The following is a 21,509-nucleotide window of genomic DNA, read 5'->3' as shown; positions in this document are numbered from 1 at the left end:
TGCATTTCAAGCATGACATACACTTTCTCGGCTCCTGTCGCCATTTTGTCTCACTGCGCTCTCGAGCGCTCTGGCGGCAGAAACCTGAAGTGCGGCTTCAGCCGAACAAAACTTTATGAGTTTTTCTACGTATCTGTAGTGTGTCGTGACCATATGTCAATGAATGGAGCTACAGTGAATTTATGAAATCGCTTCAATCATTTGTAATAGCCCTGTACATCTGGAATTAGTGAAAGACATCTGAGTATGATTTCGTCAAGTAAATATGATCATTTCCTTGCCTCAGTCAAGGGAGCAGTATAATTTTTTTGTTTTGATTTATGACGCAAAAACAACTGAGGTCATGAGCGCCCATGTCAGAACCTTGGAACACTAGTAAGTAAAAGGAGTTAAATACGCCTACATGGCCGGCCGCTGTGGACGAGCGGTTCTAGGCGCTTCAGTCTGGAATAGCACGACCGCTACGCTCGCAGGTTCGATTCCTGCCTCGGGCATGGATGTGTGTGATGTCCTTAGGTTAGTTAGGTTTAAGAAGTTCTAAGTTCTAGGGGGCTGATTGTCAGATGTCAAGTCCCATAGTGCTCAGAGCCATTTGAACCATTTGAACGCCTACACGTTAAGGCCAATCTACGACAGGGAAGAGTGCTAAAAACAAGGACCTCGCCTTGGAGAAAGGTCCACAAAATACGCCGTAGAGACGGCGAAGGTTCCGAACCAAAGATTAAATGTCCATCGCCATATTGGTACGACGGATAAAGAGTAAAACGCGGTCGTTCGCTGAAACGGCCGATAACTCAGACGGCAAACATACACTGGAACGTAAGCCTTAAAAAATGGGCATTCGGTCACGAAATGGCGAACTGTCAGAAGTCGATGACAATGAGCACAAAGTGATGGGGGTGCACCACACAACAAACGGCGATAGCTAAAAAATTTCTGAATACTGAAAATTTCTGGGTGTCAGTAAATTAGCCTACTATGCCTATTTTCATTCACTGCTTTCATATGGCATCATATTTTGGGGCAATTCGGCATTAAGAGAGAAAGTATTCATTGCACAAAAGCGTGTAATCAGAATAATAGCTGCAGACATTTATTTAAGGAACTCGGGATATTCACAGTACCTTCGCAACACATATATTCACTTATGAAATTTGTCATTAATAACCCATCCCAAATCAAAAATAACAGCGAAGTGCATAGCTACAACACTAGAAGAAAGGATGATATCCACTATTCTGGATTAAATCTCACTTAGGCACAGAAAGGGGTGAATTATGCTGCCACAAAAATCTTTGGACATTTGCCAAATAGTATTAAAAGTCTGACAGACAACCAACCAACATTTAAAAGCAAATTAAAAGAATTTCTACTCAATAGATGAATTGTTAAATATGAAGTAGTAACTGTAAAAAAAAAGAACTAATTAGTTAACAATTTTGTGTAAAGAAAACTTACGTTAAAGTAAGACGTTCCACATCATTACGAAATGTCGTATTCACGATCTATGGAACAAGGATTAATGTATGTATGTATGTATGTGAACAATACGCAACCTAACTAAAATGATCTTCTCGCGACGAGAGGGCCGAGAGGAGGTCGGCCAAGCCGCTGAGAGAGGTTTAATTCACCGTAGCTTGTTCCAGTGGTGATGCCAGAGCGACACCACTTGGTTGGTCATCCGAGGGAACGGCTAAGCTAGCAGGCTGTGGTACGAGAACTACAGTCTTGGCAGCAGTCTTACTTCTCGTCAGACCTACATAACCAAGAAGCGACATGAGGATCACAGTGGCTCCCTCAACAGCGAGGAAGTGGAAGCTTTCTTAGACCCATTCAACTATGGGATGAACTGTGTACAGCACACAGAGGCTCTGAAGGGCACTAAAAGAATCGGAGCACATGACAGTTCAAAAGCCTGTATCGCCGGATGTACTGCGTGGCCTGAGAGAGGGCAAAGAGCTCTGCTATAAAAATCGAGGAATGTTCTGGAAGCCGGTACTGAACTTTGTTGATGCCAATGAAAAGGCACATCCGTAACCATGGTCGGTCTTCGAGCCATCAGTGTACACGCAAGGTGCTATCGCTAAGTTGCGTGCAAAGGTCGAGATAGATCGAATCCAGAGTAGCGTCCTTTGAGAAGCGAATGTCCAAGATGAATATGAGCCACGAAGCCATGGCGGTGAAGGGTTCACACCCATCAGGAACGTGGTAGGTAGCGTGAAGTTAAGCTGCCGGATGAGTAGCCGAAAGCAAAGTCCGGGTGGTAATAAAGAAGTGCGCGCCCCACACTGGCGGTAAAGACAGCCATCGAAAAAGAGGGCATAGGATGAGTGGTCGGGCGTGGCAGACAAATGGCATGCGTATCGGCTGAGGAAGACGTCACGCCGGTATGACAGTGATAGTTCAGCAGCTTCTGCATGGAGACTCTCGACCGGGCTAGCGTAAAAGGCGCCCGTGGCCAAACTTATTCCACGATGTGTATTGCGTTATGACAGTGTGAGATGGACAGACGTGCAGATGAATAAGCGAAACACCCATAGCCTATTTTCGGAGGACAAAGGATAGGTACATATGGAGGAGGATCGTCCAATGCGCTTCCCAGGAAGCACTGCTTAGGACACGTAACGCGCGGGGTAGCCGCGCCGTCTTAGGCGCCTTGTCACGGTTCGCGCGGCTTCCCCCTTCGGAGCGGAGGTTCGAGTTCTCCCTCGGGCATAGATATGTGTGTTGCCCTTAGCGTAAGGTAGTTTAAGTTAGATTCAGCAGTGTGTAAGCCTAGGGACCGATGACCTCAGCAGTTTGCTCCCAAACGCATTTACCACAAATTTCCAAATTTAGGACACGAGGGAGCAGGTACAATGTGCGGCCATTTAAGATACGTGCGAGGACCAAGAAAGTTTCCTATCAAGCATCAGCCCTAGGAGCTTTGTAACTTCAGCGAATGGAGAGCAACGGACCCAGATTGTAAAGACGGCGGAAGAAACACAGTGCACCACCAGAAATCCATACAAATGGTTTTGTCAGTGGAAAAGAGAAAGCTACTGTCGATGCTCCACGAGTAAAGACCATCGAGACAGCGGTGAAGACGACGCTCAAAGAGGCAAGTCCGTGGAGAACTGCAATAGATCGCAAAGCCGTTGACGAAGAGCCAGAGATGCCAGGTGGCATACAGTCCATAATAGCTATAGCGAAGCGGACGCTTCGTAGACCCAACATGTATAGAGTACGGAGCATACTTGTCCTCCAACAGCTATCGTAGGCTTCCTACAAGTCAAAAACTACGGCTGCAGTCTGGTATTTCCGCAGAAAACCGTTCATGAGACGGTTCAAATGGCTCTGAGCGCTATGGGACTTAACATCTGAGGTCATCAGTACCCTAGAACTTAGAACTACTTAAACGTAACTAACCAAAGGACATCACACACACTCCATGCCTGATACAGGATTCGAACCTGCGACCGTAGCGGTCGCGCGGTTCCAGACTGAAGCGCCTAGAACCGCCGGCTTCATGAGATGGTTTGGCAGAGGGACAAGATGGTCAACTGCGGAATGGTCTGCTCGAAATCAACATTCTGCATTGGTTAGTAGATTGCAAGACTCTAGCCACCATACCAGCCGGCCATGAATCACACGTGAGAGAAATGGGGCAGTAGCTAGAAAGAAGGTGTCTGCTCTTACTGGGCTTACATATGGGTATGACAGTGGCTACATGCGAGCGTCAAGGAAACGTGTCATCTGCCCAAATGGAGAAAGTGCTTGCTCACAGGAGAAAGGTGCTGCAACATCTGAATGTGAACGTCGTCTGACCCTGAGGCGAAAGATTGGGATTAAGTGAGACCATGCTCTAGCTCCCTCACAGTAAAGGTGGCATTCTAGCAGTCGCGATTCTGGAAGAGAAGGATATCACCAGAGTCTCCTCCACTCTTCTCCAAGGGAGCAAGGTGGGGTGGTAGTGGGTGGAGCACGAAATCTTCGCAAAATCACGGCCTGAGCTGTTGGAGTTAGCAATTGGGTCCGCAATGACATCATCTGTTACAGTCAGGCCAGAAATCGGAGACTGGACTTTGGCCTCAGATAGCTGACGAAAGTTGCCCCATACGGCGGAAGAGGAAGTGGAACTGTTAAAAGAACTGGTAAATGTTCGTCGAAGGTCGTCAGGGAGGAGTGAAGCGTTCCGTCAGCCTCAGAAAGCTACCAGTTGGGTTTAGATGCAGTTGAGGTAAGAGTCAGCAAACGGATAGCGCATAGGAAATGGTCGCTCGAATACGTGTCAAAGAGAACGGACCAGTCGAGACGACGGGCAAGCTGGGCAGAGCAGAACGAGTGGCCCAAATGGCAACATGTGTGTGGAGTCGGAAAGGAACATGGGTGGTCCAGTAATAAGATAGGTGAGGTTGAGTTGATTGAAAAGGTTAGCCAAGAGGGAAACTCTTGGACAGGTTCTCGAAGAGCCCCAAAGGGGATGGTGGGCGTTAAAGCAGCCGAGCAGCAAAAGGGTGTAACCTCCCCACAAAAATTTAAAAGTAATGACAATATTATTTAGAAATGCAAATGGACATTGCGCTAAGTGTAACTTCTCCACCAAAATTTAAAGACAGAAATAATAAATGAATAGGAGCCAAGAATAACCTCCCTGCAATGAGATGTACTGACCAAGGCAACAAAAATGTGAAATTCGCAATCTGACCCAAGTATAAGTTCTTCATAAAAAATTAAAGGTCCATTCAGTGATAAGAAAATCTCAGTGATAATAATGATTCAATTAAACCGAAATATCGGTCTTTGGCCCTGTGAAAAAATCAAAATTAAATTCTTACCTCATTGCAACACCTAGTCAAATTTCTGCTCTTGTTGTTGCGCACCGCTTGGAGGAACTGCATTGCAAATAATAATATTCCCTTTTTTTTCTTTTGTAATCTAATTGAAAACTGAAACTTTTGTTTAAGGGAAGTGGAACGAAATAGTTACTTCAATTAAATGAAAATTTTATCTAAAATTGCTTTTGAAATCAAAGTTATTATTGGGGGCACTTGTTGAAAATTAGTTACAATAATTAAACTTTACATTATCCGATGATTATCTTAATTAACAGTATACCTCATTCAGCATCTTGACCAGTGTTGTCGCCAGACCTCATCACGCAACCCAACTGGGCTGCTACCACTGATCGACCGCTCTGCATGACGACTACTGGCGTACCGCACGCGACGACTACTGACAGAGTACTGCTCTGCATAGCGACAACAAGCGAACTGCCCGCAACACTCGCGCGGTCAAGCGCATACTCTCTGGTCACAGATGCTACAATGCCTCGCCATCGCTGCTATGTTACATACGTGTTTCATAACCCTCCACTGGGGGGGCAAAAATTTGGCAGCGATGGTGAGTCATTTGGACTTGCCAAGCGCGGCAAAATTTTTCTTTAATTAACAAAATTCTACAACTTACAGATTATTTAAATGTTGTGCACATGCACTAAGTACAAAATATATCAGACAAAGACAAAATGTGAGTACAAAACATAGTAGCAAATCAGAAAAATGTATATACAAATTATTTGACAGATAACAAAGTGCACAGGCACTGAAAACATTCTTTAGCATATTCAGAACAAATAAACAGACTGGTAAAAAAAAATCATGATGACAAGTGACATGAGTGCACATGCACTGGAGTTGAGAACATATCAGCAAATGATGAAATGTATATACAATTAGTAACAAATGACATAAGTGCATACGCACTGAAGTATTGAATATACAGAATGAGTACAAATCATATTGAAAAATGAGAAAAGTGCACAGGCACTGAAGTTCAGTAGAAAACATATCAAAGCCTAACATAAGTGCACATGCACTGTAGAACATATCATCAAAAAATAAAAATGTATATGCAATATAAAAGACAAGAGTGTACATATACTGTACTTCAGAACAAATCGAAAAAAAAAATGTCTTTAGCATTTTCACAATAAATAAACATAATGGCAAAACATCATGTCGACCAGTGCCATAAATGTACTCGCACTGGAGTTCAGCAAATCTAAAAAAATGTATAACCCATGAACATAAATGATGTTACCCAAAAAAATTATTTTCCTTATGTGACAAGAATTAGGATAGGAAAGGGAAGGATTGCATCATGGTTGTAGCACTTTAGATTGCACACAGCTGTTTTGAAAGTCCATATCTTTCCACAGAAGTACAACACCAAGTGACACAATTTGAAGTTCTTTTCCCATCAGAATTTATCAGTGTAGCCAAGACACTGAACGGTCGTAGTAATGTTCCATGTTCTCATTTTGGCAGTACATTAGGTACACCAAACAGTGGGACCATAATAACGTCTTCACCGCTCACGGTGGTGGACAGCATGTCGTGTCAACACCACGCTCTTACAAGGCACACCAACGTAGAATTAGTGCAAAACCAAATATAGTGCTCCATGATAACTAGGATAAACAGGACAAATGGACATTGCAGTAATTCAGGGTAGTTAGCTTATGAGGAGAAGGACATTATGTCACATAATATTGACAATTACAGTCTTCATTAGTAGTTTGCGGCATTCATAGCCCAGTTATTGAACATTTCTGTACCAAGTATGTACTATTACAGAAAAATGTTCATGAATTGTTTTACATAGAATCAGTAACCTTCTTTTCCTAGTTACAAAGTATAGCATGGTTAATTAATCATTTGTCATTCCAATAGTATTAATCATTAGCCTTTTCCTAATTACAAAGTATTATTAAACAGTCACACTCCTTTCCAGTTACAAAGTATGGCATCGTTAATTAATTATTTGTCATTCCAACAGTAATAATCATTAGCTTTTTCCTAATCACAGAGCATTATGAAACAATAGCATAGTTAATTAATTATGTGTCATTCCAATCTAGTAAGAATCATTAGCCTTCTTCTAATTACAAAGCATTATTAAACAGTCACATTCATTTCCAATTATAAAGTATGGCATAGTTAATTAATTATTTGTCATTCCAATATTAATAATCATTAGCCTTTTCCTAATTACAAAGCATTATTAAACAGTAATTAAGATTCATTAGCCTTCTAATTACAGAGCATAGCATCATTTGTCATTTCAATATAGTAAGAATCATATTCTTTTACAGTTACAAAGTATAGCATTGAAAACAAGAGTTAATTAATGGCATAATTAATAACATATTCATGGAGTGACATTAATTATTGGCACTCAGTGGCCAGCAAGTATTGAATGGAATAAAACATAGTTCATCATTCAGTATTACTCAGATCATTACAAAGTCAATATTAAAATCAGTTAATTACAGTCATAGCATTAATAATCATGGGCACTTTAAGTAGTCTCATTACAATAAATGGCAATTACTAGCCAGTTACTAAGCATTACTTTATATATATGTGTATTTTTGTTGTCTTATTAAGAAGTCATTACTCAAGTGACATACTATTCAGAGCTAATCAGTATTATTCAGAATTTTCTCAAACTGGTATCACTATTTGGGACTGTTAATACATTTTTTTTTTGTTAGCAATGCATTGCGTTGGGATCGATAATTAATTGCTGAGGCATAACACTTTTTGCTTTTGACCTATTGCTGCAAATGAGGATAGGTAACGTCATTCGTCATGAGTCAGCTGTAGCAAGGTTATGTAACAAGGCAGTATATGTGATTACATTTATAAATGGTAAACACAAATGGGTAAAAAAAAATAAAAATGCAAGTACTAGAACAGGTATAATAAGTAACAGTTTTAGTAAGTACCATGACAAGCATCTCCTGGAAAAAATACAAAATGGATTATTGACCTGAAAGAAGAAACGCACACTATGCTGAAAAGTAGTGAACTTCGAATTAACAAGTAGTGAAATGTGTATAAAATGTGTTCCATAGCTGTCCTTTCCAAAACTTTCCGTCATCCTACTATGCAATATAACACCTGCTGTCAAAACAAACTGCAACAAATACTTAAATAACTACATAGCATAAATATAAAACTCCAACATTATCCTCATCTGTAAAGAAAAAACTTCATTATCAATCACTTCATAATCCATATTATCATAACTTCACTATTATCATCACCTGTAAAGAAAAACTTCATTATTCATAACACCATATCCTTCATCATTATTCATCAGTATTCATTATCATCTGCAAAAAATCACTTCATTACTCATTATACAACTATTCCTTATCTCTAGCATATTTCATCACTAAAACTAAGATGTGTAGTTCTGTCCGACAGCCTGCATCAATCACCTTGTATTCTGAAAGAAAAAATTAGTTAAGACTGCTATTCTACGATGAGTATAGTATATTCTTGTTAATGCCTGCCAATCCTGATCCATTTACTCTTCCTCATAAAGTTATTGCATCTTCTTTCGTTTATTCCGTAGGTGAAATTCCCATTTCTGTTGAATTTATTTCTTACACGCATCATTTCTTTCTGAAATTGATGAACAGAGATTAATGTCTTGCATTTAAATCATATACCCACTAAATAATGACTGGTTAATGGTGACACAATTAACCATACAGCATAACATGACAGAAAACGTAATATGTCAAAGACATTGACAGTGTTCAGATGCAAAAATGTACCCAGAATAATACAATGCAGCAGCAAAAAATGTTAAACAGTCACGATCTTGAGATGTCATAGGGCAAAAAGAATGTCAAAGTCGACTGGTGTGTTATATCTTAACTATATCATAGTGCATACAAACAAAACTGGAGTACAATCATATACGCAAAAAAAAAAAATGGAAAATGTGCACGGTCTGATGTGTAACGACAAGAAAAGCGACCTGCTAACCTTGCCAAGAAAAAATACGATAATCATCAGTAATTAGTCAGGTGAAATAATTGCATTAGTAAATGACATCATAGTGTGTTGAATCATAAAGTGTCTTCACTCAATAAACGGTTTAATGTTTGAGATATGGTGGTTGCCTTTCGATTTTCTGGTTCTCAAAGTTTCGACGTGTACAACATTGGGGTGAGGGATGCTGCGAATCCGATATGGACCTGCGTATAGAAGTTCAAATTTACTGCACTTACCTTTTAATTTACTGGATAAATAATGTGTACGTACTAATATTTTCTGTCCAACGTGAAAGTCTCGGCGTCTACAAACCTGTTTTTGCTGTCTTCTCCGGCACTCTGCGGCACGTTTGATGTTGTTCAGCGCAATGTCAATTATTTCGTGGTGTCTTAGTCGACGACATTTAGGGAAGTTTACTAATTCTTTAATTTTGTTTGGTGGTTCAACGTTTTTGAGTATAACAGACGGAGATAGCATAGTGGATTCATTTGGAATGGAATTAATTACATCTTGGAATGAGAGTATGTGTGTATCCCAATCAATATGTCTTTTGTGGCAGTATATTCGGCACAGCTTACCAATTTCTTTCATTAATCTTTCACAGGGGTTCGAAGAAGCGTGGTACTTGGATATATAAATCGGAGAAATGTTTCTAGCTCGTAACATACGTGTCCATGTAGCTTGCTGTAAAAGAATTTTGCGTAGTTGCGTGCGTTCGTCGTCTGTATTTGCACTGCTTTGTTTAACCTTATCGGAAATCATCTACATTACGTCGTAGTCAGTTTCGTCTGGAGTATTATAGTTGTGTACGTACGTATCCGTGAACAATGCAGAATTACAGTCTATGTTGCGTGTTGCGGAAATGACCTTTGTGCGGTTAATTGTTTGTTCTTCCACAGATAGTGAGTGCTGAAATTCTAAAGCAAGTTGTACATTTTCATCCTTTAACATTAAATAAGAATTCTGAAAATCAATAACTGCGTCGTGTTGTACCAGAAAATTCGTACCTAAAATTACGTCTGTTGTCAATAAAGGAACAATCCAAAAATTTGAGTGAAATGTGTGACCTGCGATACAAAATGATAAATGCGTCTGTAATTTGACGTCTACTCCTTTACTCGGTACTGCTCCTTTCACTTTTGTTTTGCCTAAAGGTAATGTCGGATAGGTATTCTCTTTGTTACACTCGTTAAAAGTCTCCTCATTTATTACTGATATAGGTGAGCCGGAATCGATTACTGCTGAGAATTTCGATGAACCAATTTTAATTTCGATGACAGGATGTGAAATAGTTTTCTGAACAAATGGTCTTTCCTGTAAAAGAGTGTGTCTGATGTCGTCAAAAGTAATTACATTTTCGTGAATAACATTCTGCGTGTCTAAAGTAGTGCTTACGTTACTGGAATATGCAATCTGTACTGTGTCTGGTCAAATTCTGTCGTACGTGCTATTAATTACAGGAAGATGCTGTGACATATCCACTATATGAACTGCTCTGTTATTTCTTACTGACCTGTTACGCTATGGATGACACCTATTGTCTGTTTCATTCATGATTATTTGTTGTTGCTGATGTTGTTGCTGCTCATAAGGTCGACTGTTATTAAAATGTACGCTGAAAATTGTGCTCATCATTTTTACGTCTGTCGTGATAGTCATTCCTATACGGTGTATTGCGATACGATTTGAAATAGAGTGTTGTCTGTACGTAGTTATTTCTTTGCTGCCATGCGTTACTATTTGTTGGAGCTGGGACTATACGTGCACGCGGCGAAACATTAAAGTTTGGTTGACCTTGTAGACTGCATTGTTGGTTACGTATGCTAAGCGGCTGACTTTCATGCTATTGTGGTGGAAAACGTCTATTGTTACCAAAAAATGCGTTTGCTGTTAATTTTACACATACTGATGATTACAATTTTATCTGTTATTAAAATTACGGCGGTAGTTGTCATTACGGGAGTGCCTACTGAAAATTGTCACATTCGGTAAAAGATTTGTCATATCGGGTTTTCAGTACAATATTTCTTAATTCTAGATAGAGCAATAGTTAAAGAGCAGTTTTGATAGATATAAAGGATAGTAGAAGAAAAGGCAGCAGTGCAGAAAACTAAAGACGAAACAGCACTACTACAGCTCCGGGCCCTATGCTCGCTACGGCACATATTCATTAAAGCGTAATGAATCCCCTGAGGTCAATTACGCACTGCAAATAAATTTTAACTTTTGCGTTACAGGCAATAGCGGTATAAATTCAAAAGCAAATAGCTGTATTCTTGCTAATTCCAGTTCCTTCATTATAGGCAATGCTGTTGTAAATACAAAAATAAATTGTCGCATCTGCTTCAAAGCTAGTTTCTGCATTACACGCAATAGCGGTGAAAGCATAAAAACAAATTGCCGTATACAGCGCAAATCGTGTATCTGTGTTCTGTCATTATTAAATTCCTTACATTTTCTTACAAATGCAAATTGCTCATAATCAACGTTCTCGTCACTGAATTTGATAACACGCTCAGGCTTGTGTGTGAATCCGCTCGTTTGTGTCATTTCGTACTTTAAGTTGTGTAGCTTTTCAGATTTTAAGTCGCGTGGCTTTTCGGATTTTAATTCGCGTAGTTGCTGTAAATTGCTCACATTATACACGCTGCGTGAGTCAGACAAATGTTCGCAAACTGGCGGATTCTGTGACGTATTGGTGATTGAAATAGTTTTCAACTCTGTTACTGTAACACTTTCGTCAATTTGGTTGATCTGTCGTGCAAATTTCTCGTCAGCCTCCGTATTCGGAGTGTGTGAAACTTCCACTGACTCCAAATCAACTTCGTCGCGAATCTGTACTACGTTTTTAGGGCATTCTTCAGTGACTGCATTAATTTCGTGTATCAATGTTGCGTTTGCCGAACATTGTTCGGTGACTGCAATAATCTCGTCTTTATGTGATTCTGTTGTGTCTACACGTGTGCTACTTAATTCTTGTGCAACAGTGCCAACTTCTTCATTACTGTTATTAGCACAAGTCTTAGTATCCACATGTAATTGTACTTTATTGTCCTGACATTGCACGGTAACAGCTGTAATCTGTTCACTAACTTGTTTCTTCTGTTCATTAACGTTGTCGTGTTTTTCGTTCCGCTGTTTCCATTCTATAAATTCTTTGTGCTGCTCATCTAATTTTTCACACATTTGGTCAATTCGTTGCAACACTAGTGCCAAAAATCGATCAAGGTCAAAATTAGCGTTTATACTCTCTGTGCTGTTTAGTGGTGGATCTGGAATTCTCTCGCTTTCTGTAACCATTTGGTTATTCTGAGATTTACAAAAAGGTTTGCCAGACGAAAGTACACTGTCGGTCATTATTTCTGAATTAAATGGATCCGTCGTACTTTCAGAACACTGTCCATTTTCGTTAGACAAATTTGTCTGTTCGTCACTTAAATTTTCCGAATCGGGTGTGTTAAGCTCGGCAGCGCTCATTACAATAGAGCGTCCCGCGTCATCAATTGTCGTCAAATTAACAGACGAGACAATTGAGTTCGTTTGTTCATCATTAAGGTAAAAGTCATCATTAATGGTCGGAATGCATTGATTGTCAGTGAACGCAGGATTGTCATCATTACACTGCGTGTCACATGTCCTATCGGTAAAGTTGTTTGTGTCGGTAATTTCATTCATAATACCTCGCGATACACTATTCACAGTCTTTCGCGGCATTTTAACAATAGTCAAAATTATTCACAAAATAAATAAGCACAATGCAAAAGCAACACACAAATACAACAAAGCAACAAATTGCCGTTGACCTGTAGAAAGAAAGTCACAAGATTAGTAAAAGCGTTGCGCCAAATCCTAATTATATCTAAGCAAATAAGAGCAGATATCTGACTGTTGTTCGAAAGATTCTCAACGAAATTCGATCCTGGACTGGGTGTCGCCAAGTGTAACCTCCCCACAAAAATTTACAAGACAGAAATATTATTTATGAATGCCAATGGACATTGCGCTAAGTGTAACTTCTCCACCAAAATTTAAAGACAGAAATAATAAATGAATAGGAGCCAAGAATAACCTCCCTGCAATGAGATGTACTGACCAAGGCAACAAAAATGTGAAATTCGCAATCTGACTCAAGTATAAGTTCTTCATAAAAAATTAAAGGTCCATTCAGTGATAAGAAAATCTCAGTGATAATAATGATTCAATTAAACCGAAATATCGGTCTTTGGCCCTGTGAAAAAATCAAAATTAAATTCTTACCTCATTGCAACACCTAGTCAAATTTCTGCTCTTGTTGTTGCGCACCGCTTGGAGGAACTGCATTGCAAATAATAATATTCCCTTTTTTTTTCTTTTGTAATCTAATTGAAAACTGAAACTTTTGTTTAAGGGAAGTGGAACGAAATAGTTACTTCAATTAAATGAAAATTTTATCTAAAATTGCTTTTGAAATCAAAGTTATTATTGGGGGCACTTGTTGAAAATTAGTTACAATAATTAAACTTTACATTATCCGATGATTATCTTAATTAACAGTATACCTCATTCAGCATCTTGACCAGTGTTGTCGCCAGACCTCATCACGCAACCCCACTGGGCTGCTACCACTGATCGACCGCTCTGCATGACGACTACTGGCGTACCGCACGCGACGACTACTGACAGAGTACTGCTCTGCATAGCGACAACAAGCGAACTGCTCGCAACACTCGCGCGGTCAAGCGCATACTCTCTGGTCACAGATGCTACAATGCCTCGCCATCGCTGCTATGTTACATACGTGTTTCAAGGGGTGAGGGAGCTAACCAAAAAGCTGGAGTAAGTGTGCCCTGGTGACAACGAATGACGGAAGGTTGTAGACGTTACAAAGAAAAAAGGTGAAACGAGGAAGTTGAGCCGTGGCGCGACTGGCGCCAGTGTTGGGAGAGAAAAGAGTGAGCGGAGTGGAGATTCGAGGGTCGGAGGTGTCTTGTTGACGTTTACTGTGAGGCCTGTGGTACGACGCCTGTACGCTATGGGCAGGGTCAGCGAGAGATCCCGGCACGGACTTGATGGGTTCCTCGGGTTTGTTATCGTGGTGGTGCACTGTTGTGTTTTGGCGCCTTTCTGCTGCGAAGGCATGAATAGGTCGCTACGGTCGCAGATTCGAATCCTGCCTCGGGCATGGATGTTTGTGATGTCCTTAGGTTAGTTAGGTTTAACTAGTTCTAAGTTCTAGGGGACTAATGACCTCAGCAGTTGAGTCCCATAGTGCTCAGAGCCATTTGAACCATGAATAGGTTCTTGTTACTGGCCATTGAAATTGAGATGTGTCTATAGCGTGGCGGAGGAAATGTGTGATGCTCGCCGCTGTTGCATGTGAAAACCTTTGTCTGCCTTGTGTCTCTGCAGGAAATTATGTGAAGTAAATAGCTGATACCACGGCGACGTCTTGCTCTCACGCGTTGTTGAATATATTTCGGAATTACTGAATGGTGAAGCAAATGAAGCCATTTGCGCCATACTAAAGTCCTGTTTTATTCTGCTTAAATCTGTGTCAGTTATATGTGCATTAATTTGCCCTTCTTTAGTTGCAGAAGTTATAGAAGTGAGTAAACAGAGAGCTATGTGGAAAGGGATGTAAAGTTGAAACCCTTCCAACAAGTGAACACACTCGAACTCCGTATTACTAAAGGTGCTTTTCGATACCAGCACCTACCTTGGGTAATACGTGTTATTCGGAGGTTGTCATGGAACTTTAAGTAATTATTATACACGAAATTGTTTATTATGATTATACTTAATTGGAGATGTAAAGTCGGTTGTGTGCCGCTGTAAATTACTATTGTTTCCTCTGTGTGGCAGCCTAGCATTGTCAGTGGCGTCGATCATTATTCCTGTCATATTTCGAGTTTTGTATTCGCGGGTTTGCTTAAGCTGACACTGATACGTTGAGTTGTAAGAACTACAAACAGGCAAGTCAAACTGAGTATTCTATGAGCTCAAGACGATATTCTATTACGTGGTACCTTAGTTTGTTATAGGTTAGAAGTATTTTACGTGTTATTATGCTTTTTGCTTTGTCTGAAGAGGATCTTGTTCTGTAAAGTAGTCGTTTATATTTTATTAATGTGTTACGCGTTGTGCCTTCTCATGTTAATTGTTTTTAAGAAACTACAAATGACTGTGTATGTTGCAGGTAGCTGAAACTGACGTGTTCGCAGGGTCGCGTGCTGACAGCGTTGATAGTGGCCCTTTTTACTACGGCACACCCGGCTATCCTCCTTCAGTACATTTGTCTCGCTTATATCGTTACTACGTTTGTCGAGTGGAATAAGGGCTTACTGTAATCACCTTATATGCTGAAGTTAAGTATCTCCCTTGCCGGGGCGCGAACCTTCGTGGATATAATCGTATTCTCATCTGTAAAGATTGATAGTGTTATTCATTTGTTCTCTTCATATGTATGATTATTTAACTTGTTACATGTAATGTCAGTAAAATGTAAGTGTTAGCGAGGTCCGAATTGGGACGTTGTATTCTCCTCTTGCAGAAACAAATTTAAGTGATTTTATTCCTCTTTTAAGTAGCCTTTAGATGCGTACATTTTACCTCCATGTTTGGTGTTTTCACGGCTTCCACGTTAATTAAAATTACAATAAAGGTAAATTTGGCAACGAAGGGTTTCGTGTATTTATTAGTTGCTAAGTGGACCCTAAGTTAAGTGCAGGAACCCTACCAGAAGTAAAATGTAGACGGCAGCAGCTTGCAGCAGTTTGTTTAGTGAGACGTTTTGGCTACGGACGGAATCCCGGATGAGCAGCATGACTCACCCATGAGATGGCGTTCTTGGGGAGGGGGGAGAGGTCAAAGCAGACCGGCAGACCGGAAGGAAACGTGAGGTCACTGACTTAATCACAAAATTGTAGTAATTACTGAGAACCTGCTTGTCATGTAATTCGCAAAGTCCGATTACCCAGTGCGAATAAATTGGCGCTATCGAGGCATTCAAAGCGAAAATAAGAAACTAAGTCAGCTATCCCTAAACAGTAAACTTTTGTGTCTGACGAGAGTTCAGTCTTTAGACTTTTCGTCAGTTCGACTCACCCTCTGTGGGAGTTAAAATACCCAGCGGCTCCAGCAGACAATCTCACGTTGACACTACAATCGGTTCAAAACCGAAGGCACGGTCGTCAGTAAAGCACAAGTCTTAGAAGTGAAAGCATGTACAGCCAGAAAAGAACTGACGTCTTGTGCAGAGAGTGCATTTATTTATACAAGCACTGAATGTTCCAGAAGACTAGTATTAATACAAACATCGGATAAACCTGATACATAAACATTACAAACGTTAGGTATTTCAACAATCTTCTACAAATACAAAATAGTTGCTGGTTGTGGGGCTTGAACCAGCGACCCACATCATGACAGGCAGCAACGATCATTACTGCTCCATTTTGATGGCATCAGAGGTAGTTGCAACATTCATTTTCCAGTTTGTCTGTAAATCTTTAATGCAGAATACACTTCAATTAGGCCATTCCGGCTATTAAAATTGTGATATACTCTCTCCTGTTCACCTACATTCTCTTCATAAGCTATAATTAATCAATGTTCAAAGTTACTACTTGATTCTCACCTGTAAGTAGTAACGAGTCAGATGTTTATAACAGCAGAACTTCTTTAGATTTCACTTGTTAGAGGAAACGATAGGCAGGCGAGGTGAACCGCATCAGTCTGCAGTGCCAATGAAACAAAAGGAGAGAAACAAATGCGACTGCACCACGCAATTGTTCTCCCCTCATGTGAGACACACTGGTTGCTGCAACGTTTGCAATTTGGTAAAAATACAAATTTAAAATACCCTTTTATCAGTAAATGTTACGCTGGCGGTGAAAAATTGGTTTCAAATATTTTTTAAAAGTTATATTCATCAAAATAAACTGCCAGTTCAATAACAAAAATTCATTTATTAACAGTTTTAAGCATAAAGATCTTCCTCAATTTTTATAAACTGTCAAACCAACATACTTAACGTATACAATACTATGACATCAATAATAAAGTATAACCTGTAGGTTTCTATTATAGGTATAATCAAATACAAAAATATCATACACTTCTTCAGCTACAATAAAAATGTAGCATCAATCACATTATTGCTTCGTTAAGTTCAAAATTCAAATTCCTACCCTGTGGCACATCATATCTAATCTGCTCCATTAACTGAACCAGATTGTCGAACAGACTTCCTTTCGATCAAAAACATCTGCTCCAGCAGTGGCGACAACTCTGACCTGATGGATATCATCCCAGATACAGAGACAGATCTAAAAATATGTCTCTTCTACATGAGCCAGAGAGTAGCAACAAGAAATGGTGCACCATATCTTCGGCGGGAAAGTTTTAAGTAGGTCTTACAAAAATACTGAAATCCTGTAAATACAATCAAAATACATAGTATGTTATTCAATAATGGGGTTGCAGTCTAATTATTAAAACAAAGGAAAGTTTGTGTTATCGCCTGTTAGCGATGTTGAAAATATAATGTAGTTTGTACCTGAGAGAAAATGAGTACTGTACAAGACTAATTTACGTTTTGTATGTTGCAAATGCACATCGTTATATCGAGTGATGTTACGTGAACAGGTACGCTAGGTACGAAGGTGACAATACTGAAAGAACTAGAAATCAAAGTGACAAAGACTGAAAGTTTAACATGGATGATAGTTCCAGCTCCTCCCTTGCAATAAATTATCGGTCACCCATGTTTGAATATATGATCATATTTCAACAGAATTATCAGCAGCTTAATTTTTGAAGTACCGCAAATTCTTTATGTAAAATATGTATGTAGCATCAACTTTGCATTTGTAAATGACACAACGTTTGTGCTATCTAATATCTCTCTCTGCCCAGTAACACTTTTTCTGAAAAAAAGAAATCACCCAACGCCGGTTGGTAAATGTATGAAAGCGTCGCACAACGTTGAAATAGTGCGTTTTTTTTTCCAGCTAGAGGTGAACGTGCCAGCTGTGCGCTGAAGCGGAAATGTATCAGAGCCAGCAAGAAAGTAATGAGTGAAATTTTTTTCTCCTTTATTATGTTGGTAATGTAGCAGTCATGAATTTGAGACTGGCCGACTCTGGCGTGCTTGTAGCACGGTATTATGTGACTGAATTCCTTACTGCAGAAAGAGCAACGTGGAGACGGCGTGTGACAATGCTACAGTACATGTCAGCACCGTCAGACGATTGGTTCAACGCCGTTGCAAAGCTGGAGGGCGAACACAGATGGCTAATGAAATGCGGAGCGGTCGTCCAGCGACTTGCAGTGACTTTCAGTGTATCGACCAAATGATTTGCAATGACCGCTGGGTAACAACAGCTGAATTGTGTCGCCAGTTATGCACCTGGAAGGGCAATGTGATGGCCAGTTTGAAAAACTGGGTTACTCCTAGATTTGTGCACGCTGGGTACCGAAAATGTTGACAGTCCAAGATATAGAAGCAAGAAAAACAGTTACATCCAAACTGTTGCAGCGCTTCAGAGTGGAGGCAGAGGAGATTTTGTCCAAAACTGTGACTGGAGACGAGACTTGGGTTCATTTTCTTGAACCAGAGTTCAAGAGGCAGTCCATGAAATGACATCATACGACATCGCCGAAAAGGAAAAAATTGAAAACACTACGTTCTACTGTGAAGGTTATGACGTCAATGTTTTGGGATTTAGAGGGTGTGATTCTAGTTGATTTTTTGCAGACAAGATGCGTAGTAAGCTGTAACCAATACGTGATAACCCTACCGAAGCTGAAAGGACGACTTCGCCCATCAAAAGTGAAGGCAGTTCTTATTTCACATGGCAATCCAAGGTCACACACCAGTCACTTCACAACTGGCGAAATTCCAAAATTTGGCTGAGAAGTCTTGCCCTATGGGCCATGCAGCCCTGAACTTCCACCATCTGACTTCCAATTGTTAGACGATTCAGAGGGGATTATGGGGTCACCCGTTTGAAGACTCTGAAAAATTCTTTGTGACAGTGTCTCAGGAAGCGAGACCATGATCTTTACTGCATAAGTATAAATGCTCTTATTTGAAGATGAAAAAGAAGCTGTGAACAAATATGGTGATTATATTGAAAAGTAACGAATTAATAGTGAATGTTGTTGTTATTCTATGTATATGGCATTTGCTTTCCTTGTAAGATAAAAATAAAGAAAGGGGGTATCATTTTCTGTCTGACCCTCGTTTTTGAGTTGGTAGCATCAGGGATACTGATGTGGAGCACTGAGCTGGCTCATAAGCGCACATCCTTTCCCTTATTTTCTTTGGTTAGGGCAACTCGGTAGTGCACTGAACTTTTAATGTTTTGTAGGAGCTGCGGTTAGTGCACATGTCACCTCGTAACGAAATGTGCCAATATTTCCCAAAGGGGAAATTAGCCATTACAGAACATTGTTTTCATCTTTTAAATGTACTGTCCAGCGTCCTCTTTTCTTCCTGATTGTCAATCCTGGACTGGCAGTGTTCCAAAATGCCGCTCAGCAGGAGAACAAGTTTAAGTGGGAGGGTTTATATCAGGGTACATGACAGTTGGGGAAGTGTCGTGAGGAAGGAATTTGTCCATCGTTATGCACGGGAAAGCAAAGAAAAGAAATGAGGGGAGGTGGGCCCTGTTGAAGGAAAGAACGAGAAGGCGTGATTTGGCTCTGGCAGGAGGGTTCAGTGTCCGGGCATATTTGATGGTCCAAGACTTGGGGTCCACAGAAATTGTTTTGCGTTTTGACTTGGGATGAATGTAGATGTAGGTTTGCTCAGGTGTTCTGGTATAGGCGCAGCGGTGTGCGCCGGTTGTAAACGTTATGGCTGTTGCTGTCGAGTTTATAGGATGTATGGACTACATGACTGTGAGGTCTCCCAGACAATACTAGCTTTCGTTTGGTTCAGGTTTGGCCACTGCTTGCCTTATTATGTAAAGGAAAAGAATCTAGCAATAGACAGTAGAACTGTAAAAGAAATATGGAGAGTGCTTCGAGAATACGTGTTAATATTTAGGGACCAGGATTCCTCAGGTAAAAGGAAATGTAGATAAAGGGATCCGGAAGTTTATAATTGCCACATTAAACGACAGTATTTTCACGGATGAGACAACTGTCACGCGACATCGGGGTGCAAAGTTTTCACATCTATACTATGGCAGCGTATTTACATACAGACATCACACCAGCAGAGATTGTCAGTGAAATATGAGTTGGCATTATTTGTGACCACTTATTGAAACAACATCATACTTTTTTTTGTTTGTGGAGTTAAGTCTAGTTGTCGGTTTATGGTACTCTTGCCAGTGACAGAAGCACGTCTTGTTTTGTGAGTTGTGTAAGTTACGTGACGCAGAACACACTCGTTACCACCGGCACTCTGAAGCCTGTATTCGTACAAAAGATGAACTGTTTGAGAGAGAGGCGATCAATTCGTAAAATATACGAGAAATGTGTAACAGGGAGTTCTTTCAATGTCCATTCCATGCGGGAGAGTCTTATAAGCTGGAAACAGAGATTTCTGGGACCACGTTGGAGGACCTTTGCCCTAGTTAACTCGTGCCGTTCCCGACGCACTTTTGAGCTGGCAGGCGTGTCAGTTCCTGCGCAGGAGTCGCGCCAGCGCGGCGCGGCAGCAGATGACGAACTCGACGACCTTGAGCACTGCGGGGCTGGCGGCCAGGCCGTCCCAGAAGGCGACGCGCCGCTGGTAGGAGGGGGGCAGCTCGGACAGCACGCGCAGCCCGCCCCCGCAGATGTCCAGGTAGCGCAGCTGGCCGCCGCCGCTGGACGGCCACGCCACGCCCCCCAGCACGGGGTCGCCGGCGTCCGGCGTCGGGTTCCTGCACACACCCACACCTGGCGTTAGCGTTCCCCGTGAGCTAGAGAGCCTATATAGGGAGGGAGTGGCCAATCGGCCCGTGGCCGACATGTTTTTTACCAGATTGCGCGCGGGACGTGCAATTAGGTAGCGACGCAAGCAGAAAGCTAGCCACTTCACGAGTAAATTAAGGCATGTGTTTGACGCATGAGACCAAAGCAGATCTTCTACCTTAATAATTCTTCTACCTTAATAATTAAAACAAAAGCCATTCGTCTATGTTTACATAGCCCTAATAAATTTGTGAGCAAATGCAAACATCGTGGAGCAGTGTGAATATGTGCCGAATTTCAACTGCTGTATTTTATGATGATATACGAACATTGACAACAGATTGTTGTTGTTTTTGGGGGAGGAGACCAGACAGCGAGGTCATCGGTCTCATCGTATTAGGGAAGGACGGAGAAGGAAGTCGGGCGTGCCCTTTCAAAAGAACCATCCCGGCATTTGCCCGGAGCGATTTTGGGAAATCAGGATGGCCGGACGCGGGATTGAACCGTCGTCCTCCCGAACGCGAGTCCAGTGTGCTAACCACTGCGCCACCTCGCTCGGTCTGACAACTGATTAATAAGAAAAAGAAGTTTCATTTAATGTATCTCAGAGTACATGATGCTATTTCAGATTTTTCCGTGCGGATATTCATCGCTGAAACTGGTAAACTCTTGTCTCTTTCCGTCCACCACATAATGCATTTTAAGTGTGTGTCGATCTTATAACATTTTGTTATGCTCGCAAAACACGTCATTCTGTACACACTTTTAGGAACTCACCACAGAAAA

At 40.8% G+C, this 21,509-nt stretch overlaps 1 protein-coding gene across 1 annotated transcript in view; it reads right to left on the bottom strand.

The window, feature by feature from the left end:
- Window positions 1-16,760: 16,760 nt before the first annotated feature.
- Window positions 16,761-21,509, bottom strand: part of LOC124798778 (juvenile hormone esterase-like) — a 368,794-nt gene continuing 364,045 nt past the window's right edge. The window contains exon 10 of the mRNA XM_047262308.1: window positions 16,761-20,692. Within this exon, the coding sequence (XP_047118264.1) occupies window positions 20,446-20,692 (247 nt within the window). The 3' untranslated portion in view covers window positions 16,761-20,445. The remainder of the gene's footprint in view (window positions 20,693-21,509) is intronic.

The sequence above is a fragment of the Schistocerca piceifrons genome, chromosome 5 (genome assembly GCF_021461385.2).
Source record: "Schistocerca piceifrons isolate TAMUIC-IGC-003096 chromosome 5, iqSchPice1.1, whole genome shotgun sequence".
NCBI classification, from domain to species: Eukaryota; Metazoa; Arthropoda; class Insecta; order Orthoptera; family Acrididae; genus Schistocerca; species Schistocerca piceifrons.
This window is presented reverse-complemented; position numbering and strand designations above follow the sequence as displayed.